Below are 20,438 nucleotides of genomic sequence, written 5' to 3' on the forward strand. Positions count from 1 at the left end.
AATGCATTTTCACCCTTCTATTTCTAGTAAATAGCTGTGCCTTGCAAAATCAGTCTAAATGGCCATATACACTCCTTTGTTTAATCCTTCTTGACATGTATATTGTAACTTTTAAGAAACTTCTGTTGGTTTTAACCCCTGTGCTTTGGTTCCTTTTTTTTTTTTTTTTTGTTTGTTTGTTTCATTTTTGTGACTTTCCGTAGACAATGGAGAGAAGGAGATAGAATCTTATGAAGGTCTGTACATAAAGAAGGGCTTGTTTTTCACCTGAAAGCCTTTTTTCACAGGCTGTATAGGGAAAAACAAACCCAACTGCAATTGATGTTACTTGATTGCACAGACATAGTCTGAATCATTGTCATAATGATTTAGTCTTTATTTTTAGATCTATAGCTCATAAATTTTACAGGATTCTATATGAAAAAAAGACAATATAAATAATACTATCTAAATATGATTGTCATTGGAAAAGTACCTAGACACATACCCATTTTCAAAAATCTAGAATTTACCCTATGGCAAATAAGAGAATTTCAGCAGTTATGTAGTTACATTTCCAGGATTAGCAGATATTCAGGCACATGTTTAAATATAAGCATTGGAGGCTATTTGACATGTTTTACGTTAGCCACACATTCAATCAGAATACTGTTTTTATTGCAAATATTTTATAGTGTGATACGTTTGCTGAATTAGTACATAATTTGCAAATAATAGGGGAAAAAATAGAATTGAGATAATCTTTCAAAAAGTTAAAATATTTTGCTTAAAATAAAGTTCCCTTGTATTTTATAGTATTAAAACCATTTAATTTACTTAGTAGCAAGCCACAAGATATCAATTGCAGTCCTTGGTTATACCACTGAGGGTCTTTATGTAGTTTTACTGTGTTTGTCTCATCAGACTTTTTAATTTAGTATTTCCAATGTTTACAGTATTTATTTCCATTTGGGAAACAAAACTTCATGAAAGGAAAACTCTTGTTTCCTCAGATCATCACTGTTAGATTAATTTCTTTGTCTTATGTGTTGTGACTTGCTTATATGAAATACAGTCTAGATATTCCAGGCAATAACCACATCTATTCACATGATGTTTGCTGTCATTGCTGTATATGCTTTTATGTTTTACCACTCTTCCCTGCTCTTTGCTTAGTACATCTGTTTAGATGGTGAACTCCCTAGAGCAGCAATTGTGAAGTACAGTTTTTGTATATGCAATATATCTTTACTGTGTTTGATTAGAGAGGGTAACAGTCTTATTTATTATTTACATCGTAGGTTCTATAGAGAGAAATGTAATAAATACAATAAAATAATTATTTTTTATAGGAGTGCTAGAATTGTTTCCTCTGGTAAGTACTGCTGGGACTTGAGGAGCTCTCTTTTTACTCAAAAACTGAATAATATTTTCCTTTTACTTTGTCTTTTGAAAAAAGTAGTCTTTTGGAAAATCTGGGTCATGGAAAATTGCCAGATCCACAGATTTTGATGTTCTAATATACAATCAAAGCATCATAAGTTACTCAAGATACAGTAACTAGACATATTTCATATTGAATTTACACATATAAAGATGGTGAACACTCTTAAAAAACCTAATCCATAGATACAACTTTCATAGAGCATTCTGTGTAATTTTTTCTTGAGAATTAAGAGCTCATATTCTAATACCAATAGAGTTCTTCTTTGAGGCTTTTTCTGTCCTTCTTCAGGATTTTCTAATAATTTTCTTTAAAGGGAATAGTAATTTTCTTTAAAAAGGAGAGTGCTCTGCAAGAACAGCAGATTACCTAACTTCATTCAGTGACAGAACATAATTAAGATTAATAGCAGTCTTTTTACTGTGGAGAATTGAATTTTACAGAGTTATTTTAGGCAAATGAAGTACCAGTTACAAAAACTGAAATTTAATACAATTGGAAACACTGACTATCATAGAAAGAGTTTATGTTAGTATTTAACAAATTTAGCATCAAGTAAACCTGAAAGTTTTGTAGATATTTGAGTAGGTTTCAATGCATTTTTTTTACACCTTGGTGATAATCAAATCTTTTGTGTGTTATTGGGAAGTCAATATGACCATACCAAAAAATGTCACAGAGTAGTTCTTTCTGCTCTTGCAGAACACATACTTGACTCAAATGAAAGTTAAGTTTTCCGAATTTTGAAATCAAGGATTTCATTGATGACTAGATTAAGTTAAAATCAAACTGATGAAAAGAGTTACTCAAAGATACCTTATAGGCAATGATGGATTTGAAATAAGTTTTGTAAAAGAGAAAAAGAAAGAAGGAAAAACTTATCTGTTGCAGACTTCCACAGTGGTCTCATTTAGTTTGCATACATTTGAATAATCTGTACTTCTTACAAGGTTGTATCTGCATACCTTTTCTTTAAATGTAGTACAAATACCAGAACTCAAGTAGAAAGAAGGGAGTAATTTGCCATTGGAGATATTATTTTGGTATATGACATCACTCACTAGAATGCTGAATATGGTGTGCTTATGGCTGTGTGACTAGAAATGGAAAGGAAGGAATCTCAGGGAAAAACCTAACCCTTTGGGTAATTGCTTTCCAAATTAGGATCTGAATTAAAGAACCTTGATTTGAGTTAGATTTTGTTCCATGAACTGTATTATGTGGTTGGGAGTTTTTTGCTCCAGGACATGAAGGTGCTTTTTGAATGCTTTCAAAAGATTCAAGATAGACCGAAGTGTTTGCTTTCAAGAAAGGTACGTGGGATAGATATGAAGACCATTCCTCTCTGTGGAGTACTGACCCAAGCATATTTTTATCAGTGTTCCACATGCTCAGTAGAACATACAATATCCTTAGTTATGTTGCATTTACAGTCTTTTATGGTCATGATATTTTTGCTAATTCCTTAGGTTGTCACTGCTGTGTTTACTGCAGTATCAGATTTGTCTGTTAAGAATGACTGAGTATTTCTGAAATGCATGTCATTAACTTGTCTACCCAGGCCATACCTTAGCATCTAGGCAGTTTGGGACTTGCTTTAGATTTTATTAGTTTAGTATATTTTCATGTTATGTGGTTACAAAATAGTTCTGAAAAGATATCTGGGACCATCTAACAGATTTTCACAAATGAAAAACCAGAAGAATTTTTTTTTCAGCTAAACTTTTGCTTGTATGTTTTTAAATTACACTAGAGATAGAAATATCTTGTTTAAATTAACATTTGTAGAAAGTATTGTGAAATTGAACTTGGTTTTAGTGCTGAAATGTTGATGTACTCTTAAGTGTTCTGTATTTTTTGCACTATTGACAAGAAGTGAATAGTGCAGTATTTATAGTTCTTAAGGGTTACCAGGATTTTTTTCATTTATATGTGGCTATAATGTGTTTCTTTGTTCTTACTTGCCTTGGCAGAAAGATGAAATCACTGACCACTTACTTCTAATTAAAATGGAAGACCATAAAGTGGAAGTATTCAATATTCACCCTTTCAGTTCATTGTTAATTACTAATCAGAGAGAGAACATTTTTTCCTAATACAGATTTTTACTTTTCCTTTTAAAAATAAATATAGTCCTTTCTTTCTTCTTTCCATAAAAACATCTCCCAACCATAAAAACTAGAAAATCATATTAGGCCAAGCAGATGTAATAAAACCTTAAAATTTGGAAATGAAGTACTCAGAAATTTAACAAATAGTAGAGCTCAGTAAGGATTTGCCTTTCTATTTATGCTCTATGGTAAGGACTTTAATTATATGATCTCATAATAATCTTGTGTCTTGGGAAAGTTATTTCAGAACCTGTTAAGGCCTGACATTAATGCTGATTAACTGTCCCCTCTTAACTTCAGGTGTGGGTAATCTTTTTTTCCAGAATAAAATTAGATATGAATAGAATTAACAGGAATACTTGATTAGGTTTAATCAGGGGTAGCTAGAAACCATTAGTCTGTGTTTATCTCTCTCAGATACATGTTCAAATCCCTAAAAGACAGAAGTATAGTGACAATGTACTATTGCAACTCATGCAGTCTGGAATTGTTAGGAAAGCATAGCTACTACTGACAGAAGTACATGTGTTTATTTTAAGGGGTTTTATCTCATTTAGAAGATAATTTCTTTAAATGAGAATTCATTTTGCAAAATGAAAAGGAATTTTATTGTGTGCTTTATGTAGCCCTACCCTAGTTTGATGGGAGACACAGAGAGGTTGTTATAATGTAATTGCAGAGGACCTGTATTAAGACTGGTTGTGATTCTATCACACTCTATCAGCTATGATTTTAAAATATATGGCATATGGGTATTTTTTTTAAATAAATGATTGAATTGATCTCATGTATAAAATATAGGATAGCTTAGATTACCATCAGCTTGGCTATGAACTTAGGCAAACACAGCAGTCTAAAATATGGAAATACGGAGCTTTGCACTGTTTTCTTTTTTTGTGTGGTTACTTCTGTGGTACTGGCTGTACTATGTTAGAAACCTTCATACTTGCACAGTGTAACTTGCATTTGTGGGCTTGATAGCAAACAGAATAGGTTGGTTGACATTGGTTGGTACAAAGGCTTCCTTAGGATTCTTTCTGAGTCTATTTTGGGGTTTTGATTTCAACTATGATTTTGCAAAAATACACCTTTGAGGTTTTGGATTGGTTTTTTTGGATGCTGAGAGGCAGCAGAATCCTCACACCTTGAAGAATATTAAAATATTTAATTTGCATTAGTACAATTTCCATAGAAAAACTTGAACAAACTTTACCTATGGCTCAGAGTTTAAAGTGCTTACTTAAAAGGTTCTGACATTTCAAGGGAATTTGTAGTTTATAATTTCCTCTTGGATTGGCAAAAGAAGAAATTAAACAGTTTTATGAAATTTGAAGATCTTATTGTATAGGTCTGAGACTACAATGGGCATAAAAGAAAAATGACTGAGAAGTCATACAGCTGTGCTTGTGACAGCCATTGTTCATTTGCCTTTCAAGGTAGCTAAATGCCAAAACCATTTTAATTCAACTCTACTGAAAATGGGTTTTAAAAACCTTAGGCACAACTTCTATATATTTGTTTCTATGAGACAAGATTGACTGTATAGGTGATATCCCTGCTGAATATTTTAATTGAAATTTTTAATGTCATGATATCTGTTGGAATTTAAATATTCTGGTTTTATCATAGAGTTGTAGGGCAGAAATCTAAGCAGAAATTAGTTTGCATTTGCACTGCATTGATTATAGCCTGAATTTCTCTATTAAAAATAACCTCCTAGAACCAGTGGTTTTAAAATTACTATTACGTGCCAGCTAAACCTAAAGTCAAGTAATTCAATGAGGTATTTAATTGATCATAAACTTATACAAGTAATGAGAGATCTAGAAAGAATTCTGGAAACAGAGAACATGAAAAATCGATAAGCAATCAAAATCTGAGCCTTGAAAAACTACTCTATTGCATCACATCAAAGCTGTTTAATAAATAATTGACATTTAAATTAAAGCAGAGTATAGTATATCAGTAATTCAATTTGACATTTCAATATTATTACTGTTTCATGTACTCATGAGCTTTGTCACAAAAGAAAGTTGTGGTTCTTTATTTTAGACATTAAAAAATATTTGTGTTTTTTATCATTAATGGTGCTTTCACTGTTGTTCCCAACCATTTCAGTGTTCTCTAGTATTTAAATATGCTCTAGACAACTGAAAATACTAGTGGAAAATGTCTTTCTTTTTGCATTCTAACTACTTTGAAATCCAGGTAAAAAACATATTATCTGGCAACTTGAAGAAACTATTTTTCCCAAGCTGAAAAAACATTTTCTTTGTTTCTTCTGCTCTTTTTAAAGTACCAAGTATGTTCACTAGTTTATGATTTTTATGCAATTTTAAATATGCTCTTTGAGAATGGAGGCTTCGACTTTATTCCCAGGAAAACTAAAGCAAAGCCAAGCAGAAGATTTAAACTAATTATCTACCTATATCTGTCTCTTTTCTCTGCTTTGGTACTTATTGTCTGCTTTCCAGTGCTTAAAAATTCAGTAAGAAATTGGTGACGAAGGACATTAAGGGCTGCATACAAGCATCATTACTTGCAGAAAGATCTCACTGGAATAACTAGATATATAAATGAAAAATAGCACAACAATTTATTTTATCTTTGATTCACTAAAAAAATAATTCCTGCCGCAGACTGAGGGTTTGTATGTTATTGTGTTTGTCTTTTGTTTGATGTTTTTTTTTTAATTTGAGCAGCTTGTAACAAAGCATGCATGTTTTTGTCTTGCTTTTTTCCCCCTCCCTCATCCCTTGCTTATCTAATGCAGCAGGAGATGAAGAAAACAAGCGTACTGGAGTTCAGGAGGCAGAGGTGGAGGCAGGTCTGTCTGACCACAAGTGCCTATCTCCTTTAGATATGTTTTCCCCTGAGCATATAGGGAAGCATTACCAGACAGCTTATAAATACATTGAACATTACAAATCCAGAGAATATTAATATAGTTTCATTATCTCTCTTTATCATGAAAGAACAACACAAACAAATTCATTGTAGCATAGTTTATTTGCCAGTTGTGAATGTTTAAAATAATTCAACATGAAAAAAGAGTACCCAATTATTTTACTTTTTTAATCTTTTTTTTATGAAAATACTCTGTCACTATGCTCAAGTAACAGGCTTAGCAGATCTGGGTGGGTACTTCTTAGATGTGGTACTGTCCACTTTGCATTAATAATTTTTACAAGCAGGGAAGTAAAGATTTTTGTATCATGACACTTTTTTTCCCTCAGTTTGCATGAGCAGACTGATGCTGGGTAAAAATAGCAAGCAACTGCTTTACATGGAAATACTTCAACCTTTCTGAATGATGTCCTCCATCCTGCTTGGAAGACAGTTCAGTTGGTAGTGTGATGAAAACCGATAGCTCATGATCAAATCAAACAGTTGCAAATACTTTTATCAACTCAAATATCATGTGATTAAAACATAAATTTAACTTCTAATTTCAGGAAACACCCAGTACTGGTTCAAAGATATGCAGAGATCTAAAGGAATAATTTCTCTGTTCTTCTTTTTTTTTTTTCAAAGGAAGAATCATAAATGCATAAATTTGCATTTACATGCCTTGTTAATAGGTTACATTCTGCTGTCCATAATTAATTAATAGTTAATAATTGCCAAAAGTGATGGAAGCGTGGTGGAAAAAAAAAAAAAAAAAAAAAGATGAGTTGATCAAGAAACACATTTAGTACTAGCTGGTAGGAAAAATTGCTAGCATACAAATATATGCCTAAAATGCTAAATGCTGCTTAATAGTCTAAGTGTCTGAATCCTTTGCCCTGAACCCTCTTCCCATGGTTATTTAAGAGAAGAAAATATGGATTACTATTTTCTTCTATGAAAAAAAGTCAGGAATAATTACTTTGATGGGACTCATTACTTGTTCAAAACTCTGGATGCTGGAGTAATTTCTTGATTTCAGTGTTGGAAAGCAGGTTTATTTTTTTTCCATTTTGGTTCTCACTTAGACATCCAAAGTGTCCTTTAATATCTTTGCCTTCCCATTTTTTGTCATAGTACAGTTTACTTTTTTATTGCTTTTGTTATGATTCTGTCTCTGTGGTGTTCAGTGGTGTGTGTACTGTGTGCTCTTCACTCTGTGTTTTGTGATAACTCAAGTGTAGTGCATGGAGTTTTGCTCATGTAGCTTGCAACAAGTTTGTGTGTGCTTGTAGTTACATTGTTCTTTGTAGTAACTTTTCCAATTGTTATTCATCATTGTCTGTTTTTAATGTTGTAAAGACTGTGAGGAAAAACATCAAACCCCACCTGTTAATGGGCGAAAAGGCAAGTTGATTATGACATTGCTTATGAATTGTGGGTGCTTGAGAAATTTCTTTTTTTTTTTTTTTTTCTGCATGTGTGTGTGTTGCTTAGTTCTACTAGCTCAAAATTAGTGAGTTCACATATGTTCAATTTCAGGGTGTTATTTTACTTCTTGGGTATAATTATTTTCAACTAAGGTTTAAAAATACTTATTGGAATCAAAAACTCCAGATGTTTATGCTTTTGCAGCTAACTGTATTACTGAAGATAATTTACAGAAGTTTACACTAGGCAGATATGTGATCAGGTTGGCTGAGCTAAAGGGGTAGTTTTTATATTTCTTCTCATTTTGGAATTCGTAGGCTACCTTGCCCTAAGAGACCAAGTAGAGTTTGCCGACACCTGCAAAATTGTCTGCGTTGTCTTCCACTTTTTACCAGATCTATACTCTTTTACATTGCTTGGATACATATTTTACAAGCTTGGCGCATTTTAATTTGTCTAGAAAAAATTGACCATTTTAATTATCATGCACTTCTAGAGAAAGGTTTATGTTATTAGCAATCATTTCCATTGTCTGGTTTGTATTTATGTTTGATGCTCTCTTCTCTTTTAAATGCAGTAGAAATAATCTTAATTCAAAGCACTGAAATGTTAACATGGAGATTTAAGTTTCTTATCAAAAAAAATAGAGCAAGAAAGTTGCAATGAATAGCTTACTTTGAAGTTTTATCCAAGTTCATGCTTCTAAATTGCTTTGATAATTTTGAAGAAATATGTTACTGCTTTTTCATCTACTTCTAAGACCTCACTACATTTAGATTTTGTGTCATTGATGCCTTCTGCCAATAAATGAAATATAAGCTGGGTAGTGTCTTGGAATTATTAAAATTTGGGTGTTCACTCTTACAGTTCCATCTCTAGCCTACAAGGGGTGTAGATGCAGTTACACAGTTATGGACCATTCCTAGCTGTCTGTTCCCCAGAACAACTTAGCAGAGGGAGTACAGATACCAGGAGAGCAGGGATTCTGTTTTGCCTGTGCTAGTTTGTTGTCTGGGCAGGACAACCACACCATTTTTAAAGTTTCTTGTTATCAAGTGTAGGCAAGACCAAATGGTGTAGCTTTGCAGAGGTGCTGTGTCACCAGCCTGTCAGAGCAGTCTGAGGGGTCACCTCACTTGTGGCTGTGCCAGCATAATCCTGAATGAATTCAAGCACTGTGAGTCTGCTGCTGTACCTGTAATCCATGCTGCTAACCAGATAGTTCAGTGTCATACTTTCAAGATCTAAATTCCAATCGTATTAACATTGGAGGCTTTTGCCACTGACCTGACAAAGCTGAATAAACAGTGATTTAGTCAGGCTAAAGTTGGTTTTGTTCTTGGTTTATCTTCCACTCCTTCAGCAAAACCAATATTTTATTCATGTGTAGAGCCCAAAAGACCCCGCTTATCTAACAAGTGACTCGGGGCAGTGTCCTTCCAGATGTTCCCAAGAAGTGGCTGCTGGCCGGCTCTAACCCGCTCTGGAGTGGTGCAGGCATGTACATTGCACAATAAACTACTACTAACCTCTATATAGATAGTTTGTTTCATACTCTTATTAAGTTTCTAAGGTGTCTATTTTATGTTTTAGAAGTTTTTTCTGCAGAGCTCTTATACTCCAATACAATGGTCAGTGTCTAATATTGAATTTCAAATATTTATTTCCAAAACTGTCATCTCTCCAATCTTCCTCAGGTCTTTTGCACTTCTCTTTCATGTATTTTGTATAGATCTGTTTGATAATTTGAGTTTGTGAGATAAGGATCCAGGTAATTCTGCCCTTTACTGTCTTAATTTAGGGTGCATAGAAGATGATGTAGTTACCAAAGCAAAATTTTAAGTGTTTCATATTCCCTCACTCTTCAGAATATTTTACAGGATTACACTACAGTTTTGTCTATATTATGGGAATCAGAAATGCTTTGCAGTTGTCGTCTTCCAGACTGAGAAATGTCTGAAGCATATTTGTGTCTTGAGTTTACAGCAAGCCCAGACCCAAGTCTCTGAGTGCTGCCCTTTCTGTGCACTCTGGTTTCCCCAAGAGTGGAAGTGCCACCGCTCTGTGAGCAGTCTGGATGCCTGAAGGAATAGAGCTGAAACTATGCTGTGTTCTGGATTATGTCTTAAGTCTTGTACAGTTTAGACACAGTCTAAAGCTTTTAGGTGACTGAAGGGCAAACTAGGCAGAATAGAGGGATTCCAGTCAAAGAAGTGATGGCACATGGACCTGCTTAACTGACTTGCAGAAGTAAGTTCAAATACACCTTTCTGAGCAACAAGCATGCTCCTGTCAGGCCAGAGGGCACTGTCATCTTGAAGGCTGACCTGAGCATCTTTTTCCATCTAAGACCATCTGGATTTGTGGAATTGGGCCCTACACTTTGCCTGAACTACTGAACATGACTGCTGTGAGTCTCCTAGGTGCTTTCTCTTCCTCTGGCTCACTGACTCTAGACTTCACTAAGAGACCACAACAGCTTCTGAATTTTGCATGAGAAATGATACTGGATGTGTTTTATGTGGGCTGTGAGAATACTTAACATATTCCTATCTGTTACGAGTACCTAGAGAAATACTGCATTTTAATTAAATTCTGGTTCAAGCAAAGTAAAGTTTAAATAAACTATAGACCTGGTTAGATTGTGCTAGTTGCAGACAAGCACATAATTGCAATTTGCTTGCTTGGAAAAGAGTGAAATTGAAAAAAAAACCCACAATACAACAACACAAGTCAGTAAAAGTAAAGTGCCAGTAAAATGCTCTAAACTGAAGAACCTACATTCTGTTAAAATTCCTTATGATATGGAAACTATCAGGGAGATATTACAGATAACAAAGAGTCTAGCTACTAATTGTGCATAAATACCTTCAAAGTTTACTTATAAAAAATTTGAGTTTCTATCTTTCAAAACTACATTGCAATACCATGTAGCATTTCTAAGACTGGTATGTGACAATGGGATGTCATTTTGTCTGCTAGTCAAACACAGTTTGTCTGGTTACTAACCAAATGTTTCAGAAGTAATGCAGAAGAATGAAACAGGCCTTTTGGTGCAGGCAGTATTTACATGTAAAATTGGATGTACAATTTCCATGTAAATTTGAGCAATAAGAAAGTTTTTTATGTTATTAAGTAGTAGTAATTGACATTTGGAAAAACCTAGAGGTTTCTGAAGAAACAAATCTCTATTTTTCATCTTTATGTAAGCTGTTAATTACATTTTCTTTATTGTTGGTATTAGTGTTTAAATTGACTGGCTTAGTTTCAGACCCCTTTTGTGAACAGAATTATTTTTTTCTACATTTTAGAATTGTACCATAAACTTCAATCTTAGCTGCATTTAAAAAGGGTAGAGCAGCTGTGATTGTCTTTTTTTTTTGGGTGTCTGTTTGTAATGTTATCATACAATAAAGAATTATCTTTCTGCTTAGAAAATGTTTGAAGACTTACTATAAGATTGCACCTTTTTCAATAAGTATAAAAATAACATGTAAAGAAAATCCTAAACCCTGTATCAAGCTAAACCTTACCTTTTGCATTCTGCAGAGTGAATTTGTAGGCTGTTCAAATTTTCTTGCATGCACAGAGTATTCCCTGACACCCAGGGAAAACTGAGGAGACACTCTGGAAGAGAGGTGTAGAGCAGAAGCTTGTAATTTGCTCCACATTTATTTTGAACATTACTTGTCATTTTTCTTTTAATTCATGATTCTTTAAATTTTGAAGATATTTTGATTTTTATTGTGTTTACCTATTGCAGCAGTATAAGGATTGCCATACCAGCTCCTGACTAAAAACCCATCTAGCTCAGTGTCTAGACCAGGCATGAATGCTGGAGAAAGGGATTTAAGCAGGACAAGCGTGTAGTGAAGCTTACCCAGGATTTTGGCTGCCCAGTCTCCTATGCCTTGTGCCTCAGGATTCTACATAAACAACGGTGCTACCTTTCCATGGTGTCTCCATCCCTCTCGCAGGTTCTTTGCACTGTCTCTTCCCCCTTAAACCAGTCGTGCCAAAAGGACCCCGCTTATCTAACAAGTGACCTGGGGCAGTGTCCTTCCAGATGTTCCCAAGAAGCGGCTGCTGGCCGGCTCTGACCCGCTCTGGAGTGGTGCAGACATATAACCAGAAGAGGGAGCAAAGCTGCCATATTTTAAAAGCACGAAAAAAGATGTGAAACAAACAAACAAATCCTCCCCATGCTCCAAATGGTACTGGAAAAAAAAATAACAATAATAAAACAGTGCCTTGATAGTGGCTTACAAATAATATCTTTATGTTGTGTTATTTAAATATATTTTACTAAATATTAATGTACTCATGTTTAATGTAACATTAACTGACTCTTCTTCTCCGCCATTTGGAGTATTAATTTTTTTTCTAGTTTTTCTTCATGTTTTACAAATCTACTATATTTATGAAAGTAGCAACATGATACTCTGATTTTTAGCTAAAGATAGGCTATGACTTTACTGATTGTTATTTCAACAAGTGCTCTCTGGGACCTTGCTCGAGTATATCTACAATTTTTTATAAAAATAAGCAATAGAAGATTACAATCAATTTATTATCCACATAGAGGCATCCACCAGGAAAAATGTTTTAAATATATATTTAAAATATAGTTGACTGAATTTGCAGATAGAGAATATGATGAGAAGAGACTGCTACTGGACTAGACTTACGTGCTTTACAGCTACAAATAATTAATGTAGCCTTGGAGATAGCTTGAAGAAAACATTTCTGGAGTAAGGAATAATCTACAGCATAAAATCATATTTTTAATACTAATAACAATAATATGAAATGAAGCTATGTTGCAGAACTCTTTTTTGCTGACCTGATGATATACATTGAAGTTCTTTTAACATATTCCAGCTGCAGCCCCAGGAAATGAAGCTCAGAGTCTGGGGTTTGAGCGGTTTTTTGCTTGGTTTTTTTTTTCTTTTCTTTGCAGAATGTGTATGTAGTTCAGTAAGAAAGATGAAATCAAAACAATAAATCATTAAGATAGGTCAGAAATTTTATTGGAACACTGCATTCATTATAAACCATAATGTAAGCCATTAATGAACAATTTATTTATTTTAAAGTTTTATAACATTTCTTAGCATTCATTAGTTGACTTGGCACTAATTTGCAAACTATTTTCATATGAAGGTTGTGTGTACATAATGTGTCTGTCCCTGTCTTTATACTGCCCACACTCTGCAGAATTCAGGGCAATGTTCTAAGAAGCATTTAAGATTTTGAAGGACAGACAGACCATCATGTCTCAGATAAATGCTTTGATCTCTAATGTACAGATACATTCTGTGAAATATTCCAGTGTATGGAGAGAAGAAAATGTAGATCAGCTGCTACTGTGACGAAAGAGGAAGCTGAAAGTTCCTCAGGTTGGCTGGGGATTACCTGGGGAGGCAGGAGGTCTCCCTCTGTCAGAAAAAGACTATGTGTGTTCCCACTTGTTTTTGGGTACTGGTTGAGTCTTGTTACTATTACATCAGGGAAGGGAAGCATCAACACTGTTTTAATGAGGCACCTGAAGATTTCTCTGGTGTAGGAACATCAACAATCTGGCATAAAATCTTGATTACTGACTTTGTGTCACTTCGAGTTTGCCTTGATGCCATTAGCAGCACCTGGTGCTGTAAGGTGGGACTGGATTCATTCCAGATACAATTTAGTACATCTGGGACATTTCATACATCATGGTTGGAAGCCATTTGCTTTCTCGTAGTAGATATTTGACATGCTGAAAATATTTCTCTCTGTGTGAGTTCTAGAGACTGATGTCTCTTTAATTTCCTTAAGGACCTTGTTTTGTAAAAAGTAAAACTTGTGTGTCATGAATTTAGTCTTAATTAATTCTTCTTCTTGTATTCTTAATGCATGAGTTGAGATCTTGAGTATCTGATTCAAACCAGTTTCTCAGCTTCTGACAGTTTATCCCACAGTTTTAATGACTTCTTATTGTGCTGCATTGGTTTAAGAAGCACTAGCCAAATCCACTTTTTACTTACTTTTACAGTAGTTGTCACCATATATTATTAATAACATAATTTCTTTCTGAGCATACATTGTATAAAATTAAAAATAGTTCTGAGTACTTTTCATTTGCAGAAAAAATATGACTAAATTAAGTATGTCCTAATGGAAAAGTGAAGACTTTATGATAAGCTAATCAAAAGTCTAAAACTAGAAATGCACTGATAAAAATTGGTTCCCAGAAATTTTAGGTGCTGAAAAAAAGATAAAAGCTGAAGTGGATTAAAAAAAAAAAAAAAAAAAAAAAGAAAACAAAAACCAAAAAAATTCCAGTAAAAGAGGAAATATATAAAAATGTTTCAAGTAAACGGTAGTTGTGAGAAAGATTATTACTGTTTGTAGTATTGAGAAAAGAAGGGAGAAGGGGGGTATTGGCATGGGAAAATTCCTCATCATTAGTATCTGGTATTTTGCTACATCATCTTGTACTTCTGCAGTTTGCTGCACCATTTCCAATTCAACTGCAACATTCCTGGTGCTAATCTAGCAAGCTTAGAAATTCAGGAAAGCTATATATATGCAACTATTCTTCTCATATATTATTTCCACATTTTTAGTATTTTTCATATTAAATATTCTAAACAAAAGCGTAAGGAATGCTGAGGTTGTACCTGGCAGGAGCACACCACGCCTCCTCTCCCAGGCAGCACAGGTGAGTGTCATCCTCACCAGGGAATGGCACAAGTGTCACCCCAGCTCCTTAATTCACTGTGCAGTGCCCAGGGGTGGGTGCAACAACTCCAGCTAAAGAAACAACTGCATCTAAAGATTGTCTGTTTCATACTGATGGGAAAATCTGCATTGGGGCACCTGTCAAACCCTTCTAGCCCTAAAGGAGCATCAGCTGATTAAAATACACTGACTCAAGAATTCCATATTTTATGTAATCTATATAAGATCTTTTTTGTATAAATATTTAATAATTTTGCATCTTTCTTTATACATAAGCCAACTGTCACAACAGAAGACAGGATGAAGTTTATGTTATGGGAAGTGAGAGTGGTAATAGGAGAAAGATGATCTAGAAAACTGTATGTTTTTTTTCCAAATATTTACTATTTGACCAAAGTTGGATTTGGTTAAAACAAGGGAATAGATGGTGGCCCTTTGCCTTGGGGGAAAAAAAGAGATTTTAGAGACTACACTGTGTAAAGGACATTATAGTAACTAAATTTATTTGTCTAACCAAAGAGTATATGGGCAACACTGACATTTTGGAACTTTGAATAAGCACCAGCGTATCATGCTAGTTCCCAAACAAAAAACTCTCATTTTAATCTCTCTTTAAAACATATTTTCTCATATCTGTAAAACATAGAGATAAAAATGAAATTAAAAAATGTTGAAGAAAAGGTCAAATGTTTGGTTAAATCCAATGGATACATCTATTTTTTTTTTCTCAGTTGAAACAATAACCATTATTAGCAAAACTCTCACAATGTTCTAGAAGTCAGTGAAGTTTTCACTTGATCTGGAGTACTGCCAGACCCCATACACTCAATCTAAGTGTTATATTTAACTGCTGATAAAACTAAATAGCCATTTGAATTTTATGCTGATATACCATAAACATACTGAAGCTATAGAAAAGAAGTCATTAGAATGTTTTTTGAAAGTGTTTGCATGCTCATTGTATCACTTTCCTCAAAAACATACAGTAGCCAGTCTTGCTTTTTGTAATGTTGCTTGTTTTTAAGCTCAACATGAGGCAAAACTATTTATTCAAAGATTTTTATTTTTATTTGATTTTTATTCCCTCGCTCATGGTCAATTCAAATGTCATTGCAGAGTGTTACCAAGAGGGTTATCTATTTTCTAGATATTGAGCTCTCTAAGAATTATCATGGTTTAATAAAGCTTTTCTTTTAGTAAGGAACTTTGTTATTATTAATGATTTTGGTGATTGAGACAGCCACAATTTTTAGGTTCAGAACTGAACCAGGAGCTCTGAAAAGGGCTCTGACCTTGAGTCAGAGAGAGAGAGAGAGAGAGTTTTAAATTTGCATAAAAATAGCATGTTGATTCACTGGGCTTCCTGATATTCTTCAGTATTTAGATTATTTGTTGTATATCGTGAAAAATTCCTTTTGATTACTGTATGCCTACTTTTTATCTTATTCTAAGATCTCCACTATTTGGCCTAAATTACAGTTAATGGTGGTTTTTTTCATAGCAGTAACTATTAACAGGTTTTTTTACTAGCAATAACTATTTAACTCCCTTAAATTCAAAAGTAGTTTTATTGAGGTCACTGAGTTTTTTGATTTGATGGTTAAGAGGATACTTCTGGACTCATTTGAAAAAAAGAAAGGATAAATGACACCAGTAGATATTTATTGCGAACTGTGTCTATTCATAGAGAAAAAGAAAGAATCACATTCTTGCTAGGAAGAATCATATTAAGATTTTATTTCCATGGTTTAGTAACAGAATGTTCTGTTTGAGATTTCTCATTCAGTACTCTATCATGAAGCACATGGTACTTCAAAGATGATAGAGTCTGTTTCAGCTTGCATATCTCTGGTGTCATGAAATCATTACAGTGGCAATTTTACTTAAACCTACATTTCCATCAAATTCAAAAATCAAAGCAGCCTTTTATAGGACAGCAGCCTGTTTGGACCAACAACAGCCAAAGAGTGGAAGGCTGCAGGATGCATATGGATTACACTTTCACATGATTACATTTTGAATGCTAGATATCCATCAGTCTTCTTGAAAAAGGATAATAATAATAGTAATAGTAGTAGTAATAGTAATAGTAATAGTAGTAGTAATAATAATAATAATAATAATAATAATGTCATAGGCTAAAATACTTTATGTCAATTTATTTTGAATTGGTAAGATTAAAAATGTTTTCCATGTCTACCATATTATTCTTCATCACTGGCTATTTCTGTGACTGTAAAAGTGATAACATCTGTGGGCAATGGTTGTGAGGAACTTCGCACTTTATGGGATCAGCAAAATGAGCAGATTCTTAACAGCCCAAAGCATAAATGGAGCTTAGAGTATTGGATCTGTCCTGTTATTTGGTGTAGATTTGGTTTTGCCATGAAATTCCAAAATGTTTAAAGATAATAATATTTATGCTAACTACCTAGTTTGTCAGAAGATAGAGAATTAAACTGTAAATAAAAAAATATGACAACCTCAAAAAGACCAGCAGCTCACAAGCCTAGAGAATGTAGTTCTGTGGAGCAGGGTACATGCTGCTATTTTTCTGAGCAGTTACATCAGAAATGCCAATTCAGATACAGCAATAATTGGTGCAAGAGCTCTTACTGAGTAGTTTGATCTGCCCAAATTAGAAACTGAATTTAGATAAAGTTCCAGATTTTGAAAATAAACCTGACTTAGTTTTGGCTTAAGAATTAATTGTTAAAAACGTTTTTTCAACTTAAATTAGACATGCATGGTTGCTTGTTCAGGTTTTTTGTTTGTTTGTTTGTTTGTTTGTTAATTTATTTTGTTGGTTATTTTTGTTAATTATATCTTTGCATAGACTTTTTTACCAAAATATTTGTAACTTTCTTTATAACTTACAGAATCACAGTGATAAAGTAAGCAACTATAGAATGTAGGACACTAACTTTTAAAAATGGACCAAATTATTGTGTAAACAAACCCCTGTTTTTTATACCAGTTGTTAAACATTAAAGATAGCAGAATATTTGACAAGTTACATAGATACTAACTTTTGGATAAGATGTTCTGTTCCAGAATGTTTAAGGTGTGTACTAATTCTCTCCATCACAGAACTAATCTAAATTTTAATGTTAATGATAATACATTTGTTTAGATCAAGTTGTCCCAAATGATATTAGGTGTCTTTTAATGTAAGTTACATAATATTTCTGATTTCTTTTTTTTGATTTACACTAGAAGTTACATGGGAGGACCAGCAGAAAAAGGTGAATGGTACAATAACTGATGACAAACCATTGCCGAAAAAGAAACACCATTCTGAGACAGGTTTGTCAGGGTTTGAAAAACCACATGAAAGCATGAGACTATAAAACTACATTTCATGCTTTTGTAATGCGTGTGTGCTTTATGTACCTTATTTTTTCACTTTGGTGTGAAATTTTCAGCATGTAGAGGCTATTTAGATTACCATTTAGATTTAGTTCTGTTTTAGAATAGCCAAAATAGATCTGCTTTTTGTAAACAATTGTGTTAGAATGCACATGGATTAGAAATTAAGTTTTCTGGCACAATATTAGACATAGTTTGCTTTCTAGTTTTGAATTTTTTTATGACTTAATATATTTGTGTAAGCCTAAGGAATCCAAGTATAATCTATGCTGATTCTTATTTAGTTGACCAAACCAAGGTATCTACTGCATGTATGGTGGGAAAATCATCTTCTACAGGCTTAAATCTGAAACCTTCTTTCACCAACACACATGGCAGAAATAATATTCCAGTGTAATTTTTTTATACAAGCTGAAGTTTATATCTTCATAAGTCTGAAGTTCTCAGTCTCACAAAACCTCTTTTTTCCTCCATTCTGTACATGAATGGGTTTCTTCTGAAACTAAAAACTGTCATAAACTTTCTTTCACTCCAAATGTCAAGTTCAATTATTCAGCTATCTTTGTTCCTACAAATGCATAGCAATAAAAGGTAAACCTAGTAATAATAAAGATGATGATAATAGTATTGTTCTGTCTTCATAATCAGAGAATAAAAGGTCTTAGTCACATTAATTTATACACTTGCGAAGGGCAAGGACACTTTAAGGAGTAGAGAAGGTAGGGAGGAGAGAAAATGAAAGGGAAGGGAAAGGAAAGGGAAAAGGGATCTTTATATTGCAGGTTTCACCCTGTATTTAAAGGTTGATCCACATCTACTCAAGGGAATGGGGATTTTTCAGTTGCAAGAATACCTAAGTTCAGTTCTGTGCTGCAAATAACTCTATTGGGCATATTAGTTGTCTCACTCTAATAATAACCTTTCTCCCAGTCACACAAAATTTACAAGATTGGCTGGCTGTGTCACCTCCTAAATTAATACTGTAATCTCACCTACATAGTAATATAATACTGATAATATCCAAGTGTTTTGCTGAAGTTCAGCCATTGTACAGCTGAAAGTACAAGACTCAGAACTGAAGAAAACCAGAAAAATCTGGTCTAACCTGAGAAGTAGAGAACCTAGCTGTAAAGGTCCAGATGTGCACTTGCATTTCCTTTTTGATGCATCAGAAGAAGTTACAGGATAAAACAAATGCTGCTTATAGGAGTCAGGATCAGAATGTGATATATCGTCTTTTCCAGCTGCTTTAACTATTGCATGATAGATTCAAAATACAATGTCTACACATCTTTCCAGGGGGAGTCTTTCCAGGGAGAGTTCAGCAGAATAATGTCTCTGCCCTGACTTTTCCCTTATGTGGTAGCTAGGTAGGAACATTAACTCCATCTCCCAGCTGAGGTGGGCTTAGGACTGTATTCTGGACAGATAATTTATTTATAGTTATTGGCAGTACTTTTAGGGCCACCTTCTCTGTATTTTAGAAAGCAGAGACATATTTTTTAGATGGCTGCTCTTGGGGCATTCTACATTATGGAACATGAGCAAAATCTTAAAACTGAAAGACAAAACCAGGCAGAAGAACAGAAATCAGAATCAAATATGAAAACCAAAAAGTTCTCACTTTACAGGTGTTCTGTATATTAAAATGGTAATTACATGATTTCTATCTATTTTTCTGTCGGGAACAGAACCACTGATCTCCAGTGACTTAGAGATTAAATGAATCTCAACACAGAATTGGTTTGAAAAGCCAAGTCTCAATTGTCAAAGCCTAGAATAGATACAAAGTTAAGAAATGTGTTCTTCACTTAACAGTCCTAAGTCTTTCTGTGAGGGCTGATGCCTGAGAAAAGCATAACTTCTGTATTAATTTACATTATCAATATTGTCTTCTGCATGGGAGGATGATGATACATGAGGCAGAATCATCTGAGGTGGTTCTGAACACTCTGCAATGGGCATCAAATGGCACATCCCTATATATTCCTCAGATACTTTTCCAAACTGATCTGTCAAATAGCCTTATGTACTTCAGTGGTAGGAGTGGAGTAATGCAACTTCCAGGACTAACATAATCTGCTATGTGTGCTGTGTGTGCATGCTACTGTTCCCTATAGCCATCCCTACATAATTCCAAAGAGTTACTTTTCAAGGCAGAGTAGTCAGGACATCTGGAAGAAGGTGTCTTAGTACCTCCACTGCACCCTCTGCACAGGACTGCATTTTCTTTCATCTGAGAATGATTTAAATGTTCTGTCTGCACAGAAAACAGTGAAGCAATACTAATAAAACTTAGTCCCTGAATGCAGAGGGTGCAATGGAGGCAAGGAGGAATAGGGACACCTCATATTGTTTTTCCCCTGTTTTGACTGCCTTTTCATCTGTTGATGAGTTTTCTGATATGACCTGTTGTGAAAGCATGTACTGTCTTTAAGTGCAGTTTGTCTGTTAAGAATTTAACCTAACCAGTGCCATAGAAATAGCCATGGCAG

At 34.1% G+C, this 20,438-nt stretch overlaps 1 protein-coding gene across 37 annotated transcripts in view; it reads left to right on the forward strand.

Moving 5' to 3' along the window:
- RIMS2 (regulating synaptic membrane exocytosis 2) overlaps positions 1 to 20,438 on the forward strand; it is a 447,907-nt gene that overhangs the window by 315,167 nt on the left and 112,302 nt on the right. For 10 of the 37 annotated variants that reach the window (XM_058833034.1, XM_058833044.1, XM_058833031.1 and 7 more), the window contains one exon: positions 204 to 236. The exons of 26 other annotated variants lie outside the window; for them this stretch is intronic. In XM_058833034.1, the coding sequence (XP_058689017.1) occupies positions 204 to 236 (33 nt within the window). Of the gene's footprint in view, positions 1 to 203; positions 237 to 17,790; positions 17,881 to 20,438 lie in introns of all 37 variants that reach the window. One more of the 37 variants, XM_058833022.1, reaches the window with a different exon arrangement.

The sequence above is a fragment of the Poecile atricapillus genome, chromosome 2 (assembly GCF_030490865.1).
Source record: "Poecile atricapillus isolate bPoeAtr1 chromosome 2, bPoeAtr1.hap1, whole genome shotgun sequence".
NCBI lineage: Eukaryota > Metazoa > Chordata > Aves > Passeriformes > Paridae > Poecile > Poecile atricapillus.